Source organism: Fukomys damarensis, unplaced genomic scaffold (assembly GCF_012274545.1).
Source record: "Fukomys damarensis isolate Sample0158 unplaced genomic scaffold, DMR_v1.0_HiC HiC_scaffold_17235, whole genome shotgun sequence".
Lineage (NCBI taxonomy): Eukaryota > Metazoa > Chordata > Mammalia > Rodentia > Bathyergidae > Fukomys > Fukomys damarensis.
In genome coordinates, this window is record NW_022918147.1 from 905 (window position 1) to 10,664 (window position 9,760).

At 39.8% G+C, this 9,760-nt stretch overlaps 1 protein-coding gene across 1 annotated transcript in view; it reads left to right on the forward strand.

The window, feature by feature from the left end:
* The window catches only part of LOC104865065 (SH3 domain-containing protein 19), a gene marked incomplete at its 3' end in the record, with an annotated part of 10,368 nt that extends 869 nt beyond the window's left edge, over nucleotides 1–9,499 (forward strand). The window contains exons 2-6 of the mRNA XM_010628380.3: nucleotides 4,051–4,090; nucleotides 5,391–5,433; nucleotides 7,207–7,345; nucleotides 7,460–7,613; nucleotides 8,495–9,499. Of these exons, the coding sequence (XP_010626682.1) occupies nucleotides 4,075–4,090; nucleotides 5,391–5,433; nucleotides 7,207–7,345; nucleotides 7,460–7,613; nucleotides 8,495–9,499 (1,357 nt within the window). The remainder of the gene's footprint in view (nucleotides 1–4,050; nucleotides 4,091–5,390; nucleotides 5,434–7,206; nucleotides 7,346–7,459; nucleotides 7,614–8,494) is intronic.
* Nucleotides 9,500–9,760: the final 261 nt, after the last annotated feature.

Below are 9,760 nucleotides of genomic sequence, written 5' to 3' on the forward strand. Positions count from 1 at the left end.
CACACAAAAAAATGAGACCCTGTCCAAAAAAACAAAAAAAAAAAAAAAAAAAAAAAAAGATGAGATTTTAGGTGGTCTCATTATTTAAGCTAAGGTAACCAAACTGAGAATATAACCTGTTTTTAGAAACATAATTTTTAATATTTATATTAATTTAAGATATCTATAGGTCATGAAGAACATTCATTTGAGCTATTCCAGTGAAAATTTTAAGGTAACAGTACAGAAAAACATGCCATGTTTCTTCACTCCATTTCTATGATGGTGAATTCTAAAGATACGAGATTGCTACAGTGTGTGATAAAGGGAATTCAGATGTTAACATGAAAAATTCATGACAGCATTACATGTCTTGATATGCTTAGAGTGAGGTGGAGAGGAGGGTCAGGGAGAATGAAGGGTTTATAATGGGGCCATAATCCATGTCTTGCTACCAGGTGGCTCAGAAACAGTGGAGGGTAGTAACACATGAATCCCATCAAGCAGCATGGGACAGTTTCATGGAGTGGTACAGGCTACCCAATGAGACAGTCATGCGTGTACCACCAGTGGTTCAAGCCAGTAGGAATGTATTAAATAGGAAATTAAGGTCTGGAATTTAAGCAAGATATAAAATTTGAAGCAGTCCAGGTGATAGGCAAATTCCTGGAAGTAGCTGAACATTAAGGGAGAAAGTATACAGGAAAGAGATGATGATCCAGGGGCATAATCTTATAATTTCTGAGGTCAGTCTATGCACTTTAGGAACTATAATGCAAAAGATACACAGTCTAGTAACCCAGCCCTCTGAGGAGGAGGACTTCCTTTCATAGAGTCCTGCCTGGTGGTTCCTAGCTCCTTACCTTAATGAAGTTAGGATTTCAGGACTTGGTTAAGAGTGGCAATCTGTATGTGACCCTCCATAGATCCTCTAGGATGAATCCTGCTTAGCCCTGGGCCTCTGCATTATATAGGGCTTAAGGAAAAGGCTAAGGAGAAGCCCCCCAAAAATGAAAAAGAAAGGTGAGGGTAACAAAACCACTAGGCACTGCTAGAAGTCATAAGGAACAAAAGATTTTGAAAGGAATGGGTGAGCCACGTTGCAGCAGCAAGGCAAAGCAAAAGGCAGCTGAAAACGGGTCCTTGACACACAGAGGTCAGCGGAGAACTTTGAGGGAGCAGTGTCCCTGGAAGACTGAAGCGGAAGTCAGGCCTCGCTTTGGTTTTGGTTTTGGTTTTTGTGGTACCAGGGATCGAACTCAAGACCTCATGCTTGCAAGGTAGGCACAGTGCCACTGAGCTACATCCTCAGCTCCTAGCCTAATAGTAAGAGGAATGCCGGAGTTGGGACAGCAGTAGTGGGTTCCTTTTATGAAACTGAAGGCAGGAAGGTCAGGTGAAGAGGAGATGTAAGCCTGTTAACAGACTGTTGAGAGGATGAACTTGAAGACTTTTGAGGCATTGGGGAAGCAGTCAGTGGAGAGCAGCCTGAGACTTGAAGAAACTGGTACAGCAGCCCCAGCAGAGGGAAAGGGAAGCAGTGAAAGAAAGAGAAAAATCTCTTGCTTTGATACATCTGGTGGTTTTCCTTTCTAACTGACCCAGTTATCTCTTAATTCTTATACGTCAGTCATTTTGTGGGTACTAAAGATATATTTCTTTGTATTTATTCCTAATGTTAGCCAGGAAGGCCATGTAGATCATTTGTAATGCTATATAAACCTAGAATGAGGAATATTTGTGCTGACCTCTTTGCTTTTTCCTTTTTGCCCATTCTTTAAAAAAATAGTTGTGGGCTGGGGTATGTGGCACAGGGATAAAGCTCTTACCCATTATGTGCAAAGCCCTAGTTTCAATTCTCAGCACTTTAAAAAAAAAATGAAAAAAGAGAAAGGAAAAGTTGTAATTAAAAAAAGAAAAATCTATTCCAGACTCAGTCATCTAAGACTGGCAAGAAGAGAGATTTTATCACATTTTTAAGGCAATGCTATATTCCAAATTCTTTCTTAATGATTCTACTTCTACCAATGTGTAGAGTCAATTTTGCATTTGTTTTTGTGAGCCTTACATAATTTTGCTAGTTTATATGCCCTAATTGGATATATGTGGAATTTTATATTCTTCCCTTTGTTAATTTAAGAGAAAAGCATTCCCTGAAACTTAGATTTATCTAATATCTATTGCCTTCTATAAGACAGGAAGTGTAAATAACATTCCTCATGTGTCTTTGTGACTTTCTGCTGGGAAAAATAACCCACATCCACAAGTTAAAAGAGAAAAGGTTTATTTCGGCTCACACTTTGTAGATGTTTCCATCCGTAGTTGGCTGGCTCCCAGGCAGGGTGGCCTGGCACAAGAGAAACAGTCCATGGTATTGCAAACAGGAAGCAGCAGCAACTTCCTCCTTCTTTCTTTTTTTATTTCATCCAGGCTGTAAGCCTGTTGTTCATGCCACCCACACTCAGAACTGTGCTAAACCGATCAGTGGACTAATGATCCAGTTACTTCTAAAAGCCCCACCTGTGAGCTTCTGAGGCTTTGGGGGACATCTTGATATAAGCTGTAATAGTACGGTAGATGTTATCCCCTTCTTACAGATGGAGAAAACCTGAGTCCAGACAGGTAAAATGGCTTCACAAGTTAGGAGTGGGATGTGAACCTAGACTTCTGGACTTTAAAGCCATTGAACTTTCCATCCAGAGATGTTGTTGTTAATCATGTCAAGTGCATCTGGTTCACATCCCGTCCAAATAAATGCAGTCAGGTTTGTTGTTGTTGTTGCATGTGTCTTTCACTGAGAAGATGGTTCTATAGCAAGGACATTTATTAAAATCTTCTGTGTTATTTCTCCTAATTGTTTCATCTATAATTTTGAATTTAGAATAGCTGCTCCAAAGGAGCTAAGCTATTTTAAGAAATAAAATAATAACCTGCTCCCAGCCTTGCCCCTAATTGGGCAGAGTGACCTTGGGGTAATTTACTTCACCTCCTATATCTCAGTCTCCTCTGTGGTTTGAGTAGGATGATTCCTAGGGCTTTTCCAGGTTTAGGAACCTACTGAAACTTGGGAGGGTTCCTTACTGGTTGTACTATTACAAGTCTATGTCTCCACTCTAGCCTAACATGTTTTATACTTAGAACTTAACCATTTAAACTAGGACAGCTTCAGAATAGCTCTGTAGAATGATAGGATAACTTTAACTGAAAACTCTGCCTTTATTCTGCAATATTAACCAAAAATATGCAGGGGATTAGCAGCTTAAGGTTAAATGTTGGTCTTTATAGGTGTTGGTGGCAAATTTGATTGTCCTGGCAATGAGTATATCAAATCTGTCTAATCTAGGAAAATGAGGATGGCATGCATACCTGGATAGTTGAGAAATCATGAGCAAGAATGTGAGATATCACATGAAAGTCTACATCAAAACTTAAAGTGCTTCAAGCTGTTAGATTTGTTCAACACTGATAAAAAGTGACAGTTTCATAAAAACTAAGAAAGGAAAAAGAAATTGCACTGCAGATGAGTTAATGTAGAGTAATGTAAAGAAGGAGAGGGCAAAGCAGTGATGGAGGCAGAGAAGGCGATCTGCAGTGTGACCGTGAGACTGCTGTCCTCACCCTGCGGCATGGAGAGGGGCTGCCACTCTGCTACCAGGCCTGGGTTGGGGGCTGTCGCCATCCACCCGCTGTGAAAGGGCAGCGACAAATTAAAAGCCACTGACTTAAAAGGAAAATAGACTACTAAATTACCTCTTTTAAGTATTCATGCTTTAAAATCACTTCCTATTGAAGTAACAAAGTGATTTTACAAAATAATTTTTAGATTCATTTGCACCACTAAAAACTACAAGCAGATTTTTTTTAAACTGTGGTTATGTGTGTGTGAACGATCTGGTCTTCCAGTCAAATCTTTGTCACAACATATTTCTTTACACCGTTCCTTTTCCATCTGAGTGTGCAGAGCAGGGGAACAGTGGTGTGGCAAGTCTTGCGCCTAAATTTCTTTGACAGCATAGGTTCACTCTTTTCTCTCCCTTTCCTCTTCTATAACCCCTTCTTTTTTTCTCTTAGCACTCATGAATAGTGCACAGCAAAATGCCCCGTGGAAGAGGTATGTTTGGGACAATGACATGAAGTCTCGGCTGTGTGTGTTGATTCCAGCTTTAGCAGTGGCGGCAGTGCGATTGTAGCACAGTGGGGTCAGCCTGTGACACGGTGAAACCATTCTCACCAGTCAGGCACCATGCAGAGCTCTAGCTTCTCTGTCTGCTTTTATTCCAGCAGACAAAACATACCTCAGCTTGGTTTAGCTCTTGGTAGCCGTGTAACAGTCAAGCCAGCCGATGGTGTGAAGGTAAGGGCCCTTCCCAATTGAGATCCAGGCGCTTGGGTTGCAAGTGTGAGGGGTTTGCACTAACCACCCAGCACAGGTGAAGCTGATGTATCTCTAATCACAGCCAAAGTTTCATTCACGTCCAACCTCCCCCGCCTCCGGTTAAAGGAGAAACAGAAATTAATAGAAAGAAGAAAGAAAAGATCCACACTTCCAATCTTTTCAAATCAGGCCCATTGAAAACATTAGAGAGAGATAATGAAAGCTACTGGTTGAAGTAGTTTCTGTCTGAAACAGATCCATATCTTGTACAAGTCTTTATAGTACATGTTTATCCTCCCCCAAGGAGTCTTAGTTTTAAGAATGGATTTCTCCTTGGAAAGAGAAATAGTATTCTCTATTGCATAAAAACTCATCCCATGTGTGACGTATTTTCCATATTGTCTGATTAAGACTATTTGCTTAAAATCATAAAATTTACAACATAAATTGAAGCCATAAAGCTTTTTGAGTTTGAAATTTGAGGGGAAAGTCAGTGCAATCTGTGTGTTTATAAAAGTAATTTGTACACTGTTTGCATTTAATGTCTCTTAATAAAACTACTCAGAAGTAGAATTGCAGAAATTTACAAACTAGAAGAAAATTTAATCACTTTTTTATAGAATTATAAACAAATACAAGTCTAGTCATATAGGGTAAAATAGATGTTTTAAGAACTTTATTCCCATTGTCATTTCATGTCATCTTAATGCTTCGAGCATTTATATTTATACTTTTATATTTGTTTATATTTATACTTTATTTTCACTGTTCATCCTTCAAGTCATTTTCAGAACCATAGAATGTACTTTGAGGAGGTTTTGAAATGTACTTTCCTATGAAATTCAGATTTATAATTTATTTCATCGAATATAAAAAGATCATTTTGATTTACTTTTCTACTTACAGCTGTTAAAAGTCAGACATTCTATATGAGGTCCATTATAAGCTATCTTTTTCCAACTGTACTGTATAAAAATTTAAATCCTGATCGAATGTACTAATTTTATACTATACCAGCTTATTCTTTATTCTGTAGCATCTCGGACTTCTATTCAAAGTGAACTTCATCGGGATAGGAGGTACGGTTATATTTACCCATATTTATATTCTGCTAATAATTGAAATAAAAGTGTGTCATTAATTAACAAGTTAAATATCTCTTTCATAAGCAATGTTTTCCTGTTTTGTGCCTCCTCATTACCTATCCTGAATTCATCTGGTAGTTTGAATGACGAAGATTTTGCTTGAAAGAAGAAATGATAGAGGCCTGAGAATATTCTTTTAACTATCGTTATTTACTGAACTTAATTTTTTTAGATGTTGATAAAACAGCTAATACATGTAAAGCATTGTGACTGCTGCAGAGAAATGCTTTGTGCCTCATAGGTACTTACTAAATGTTGCCTAAATAAATGGATGGATGACAGGATAAAAAGTTAGTTAATTAGAAAGGTGAAGGGAGAGGTGGGCAACCTACATAGACATATGGGTGGTTGTTTAGAAAGACAGGGAGAATAGAAGGAAGGAAGACTAGCTAGACGATAGAAGTGGAACACATAGATGGAAAGATAGACATGTAAATAACGGATGGGTGGACTTTTGCAAGTCACGATTCCTGCTTTCAAATGTGTGACATATAGTTTAGGGTGATGAAAAATAAGGACTTCAGAGTCAGAAAGAGCCAAGTTCAAATCCCGACTTTGCTTTCCCACCATGTGACTTGAGGCAAGCTTCTGTGTTCCCATATTTAAAATGGTGCTAACTGCACCTATATCACAAAGTTACATATAGGTTAATGTATGTGTAGTACTTAAAATTTACTGATTAGTAACTCTTGTTACTTTAGTTAGACAGAAGGTATAAGCAGAGCTTCTTAGGGAATACAGTTCAAACTGAATCGATGAGGTTCTACTACTTGACAAGCTAGCAGGAAGATGTGCGTACATGCACAGTTTTGCTAATAACAGGCTTTTGTAATTTTTATTTTCCATAGAGTGCTAGAGAATTTACTAGATGAGAAAACAGAGGCTCAGGAAAGTTGAGATTTTGCCAGGGTTACATAGTTGGTGTTTGTTAGGAAATCGGGTTGAAGATGAAATTTAAACATAAAAATACAGAATCGGATGAAGAAAAGAAGCCATGCCCAAATCACTGTGACTCTTCAGAATTACAGATACTCTAATTCTGACCACTTCTAGGGAAGTAATCAGTAGGCAGCCAGCCTTTAAACTAATTTGCAATTTGTGCATAATTCAGTGAGCCCTGCTTTCCTTTCCAGTCATTGGGATCACTGTAGAATCATCAAACCATATAGAAAACTGACCAGAAACACAGACACCTAGAGGTAAACATAAATTCAGAATATTTCAAGGTAAATTTAAACTGGGACAGAGATGAAGTGAGGAAGAGGAAGATCTTCTTCCTAAATGGTAATTTTCGTTTTTTAGTGTATACTTTATAAAAACAGAAAACCAAACAATCCCATTGACCCATTTTACTTTATGCCATATGCTTGTACCGTAGGCTACACAGCAGCACGGCCCTGGCGTGAACAGATTGTGTGGGCCTTAACTAGTGCTTATCCTCATCAACCAAGGCACAGCGAAGTGTGCTCGGGCTACATCTCTAACTTTTTGAGGCCAAAGTCACTGAGGGCGACTGCCTTCTGTTCCTTTGCACCTGTCTGGTACACTATTAGAGACAGTCCAGGCCAGAGAAGTCATTCCCATGACTGCGATAGTTCTTTTCACTATTCTAGGTAGTGGTGGTTCCATGGATCTGAACATTCATGGATAAGACAGTGGTAGCTCATTGCCAGCCTGTAAAACCTCACTGGGGCTTCTGTCTCCTAGGCGGCCAGAGATCACCATTGTGGCAGCGGAGCCGCTGAGGCCAGCCTCGTGGTTTCCAGGAGGCCCACCCCCAGGCCTGGGATTTCCCCCGACTCCTGCAGCTGGCCCTTGGAGGCCAAATGAGCTGGTTCCTGCTGAGGTGAATTGCATTTTATTTTCGAAATTAAATTCAGAAGATAAGAAACAAGTAGACTCTCAACACCTTGGCTACTGTGCATGGTTGTCTTTAAGTTTTTTGTTTTTTATTTTGCAGCTCCCACCCTCTTATGAACAAGTCATAAAAGAAATCAACCAAGTTCAAGTTAATACTACAAACAATAATAATGCTGCTGCCCCTCCAAGGCACACTATTACTTCTGCAACTCAGACGGACTTTTTAGAAGAAATAGACAACCATCTGCCTCAAAGTAATGCCAATAATTTGTCTTCCCTAATTCTGACCACTTCTAGGGAAGTAATCAGTAGGCAGCCAGCCTTTAAAATAATTTGCAATTTGTGCATAATTCAGTGAGCCCTGCTTTCCTTTCCAGTCATTGGGATCACTGTGGGCTTTCTTTTGGGGATATGCAGTGATTATTATAACAGATCATTCTTAAGAGATGCCCTCATCTTTTGGGCTCACCCTCGTTCAGATCACAGAAACTTCGTCTGTTTAACTTTCATTGCATATTGCTGTGGATGCCCTTTATTCCCATTGAGAAGGATTTTTTATTAATAACTTGGACTTTATAGAATACTAAGGGTGATTGTTATGACTGTGGATGCCCTTTATTCCCATTGAGAAGGATTTTTTATTAATAACTTGGACTTTACAGAATACTAAGGGTGATTGTTATGTTAGGCTTTTTAAGACTATTTTATTAGAGACAAATAAATTGATTTGGAAAACTAAAGCACTGAAAATGTTAGAATTTTGACAATTAGAGAGAAATGGCTTATGTATTGAGTCTAATGACAATTAAGAATTTAATGATGTTTTAAAATATTACATAATGAATATTTGTTATATGGACAAACACAGATTGAAGAACTTGTATGGGAAACTGAGTATAAACATTTCCTCCATGATTTTTCAATCACTTTTTACTAAGGAAGGAAATAAAAATCTCTTGATAGCCTACAGTTATATTTTTAAAATCTGTACAAGGTCCTGAGTTTGATCCCCAGGACTGGGAAGAAAAAGAAAAAGAAAAGAAAAGAAAAAAATCTGTGTATCGCCTCTATTTTTTTTTGTTGTTGTTGTTAGAAATGATAACATAGCAGCTTTGTTTTATTTTGATCTTGTTAGCACTACAGGCACCACTCAAGCCTCTGCAGCCTCTGCCAACAGCCTCATGTGGCAAACTTCCAGCAAATGTAGCGCCTTTAATAGTCTTCGATATTTCTGAAGAACAGAATTGTCCAGAAAACACCAGTACTACAAGATGTCCTGTGCCAAGACCAAGATCAAAAAGCAACCTCAGGCCAGTAGTTAGAGATACTAACATTAAAGAAAAAAGTCACCAGAAAATCAGTCCCACAATCCCAGAAGAGGAGTCTTCCCTAGGCCAGCCCCAGTCTCTGTCGGATAATAACAACGACTTAGAGAGTCAGACAGTGATGAACATTATGAACACAGAACAAAGCCAAAATAATATTGTTTCAAGGATCAAAGCATTTGAGGGTCAGACAAATGCAGAAACCTCAGGCCTGACCAAGAAACCAGAAATCACTCCTCGTACACTTCCCCCAAAGCCTGCTGTTTCCTCAGGGAAACCCTCTGTGGCTCCTAAACCAGCTGCTAACCAAGCTTCTGGAGAATGGGATACATGGACTGAAAACAGACTCAAGGTGACCCCCAGGGAAGGGTTCACCTCCTACTCTTCACCACAAGAAACAGGGAGCACCCTGGTAACCAAACCTGAATTGCCAAAGAAACCAACTCCTGGCCTTATACGAAGTGGTAATCATGAGATTTCGGGAGGAGGGCCCATGGTGGAGAGTCCTGGTGTTGGGAAGAAAGTCCCAACTCCTGCTCCACGGCCTTTGCTGCCAAAGAAGTCAGCTTCCTCGGAAAACCCTCCCTGCCCTTCAGCTCCACCTAAACCAGTCCCTGTGCCTCCCCGACTCTCAGTAGCATCACAAGCCAAAGCATTCAGGTCACTGGGAGAAGGGCCCCCAGCCACTCCCCCAGTTCCAGCTCTTCAAAGCAAGCCCCTGGGGGACGTCGACCTCATCAGCTTTGATGATGATGTTTTGCTCTCCTTATCTGGGAACCTGGCTGAAGAATCTGTTGGTTCAGAGGTGGTTCTAGGTGAGTAAAACTCAGAAGTAGAAAACCTAAACTCATCAGAGGGTTCTCAAATGGCAAAAATGGCTGCTTTAGTTTTCAGTATGGGAGTTGTTGAGGTGTGTGTGTGTGTGTGTGTGTGTGTGTGTGTGTGTGCGCGCATAAGCATGTGTGTGTATAGAAACGGATGAACAGAGAAATTTAGAAATGTGGCACGCAGAATGAAGACAGAAGGAAAGGAGAACATGGAGTGGGGAGATGGAAACAGAGAAGGGGAGACACAGC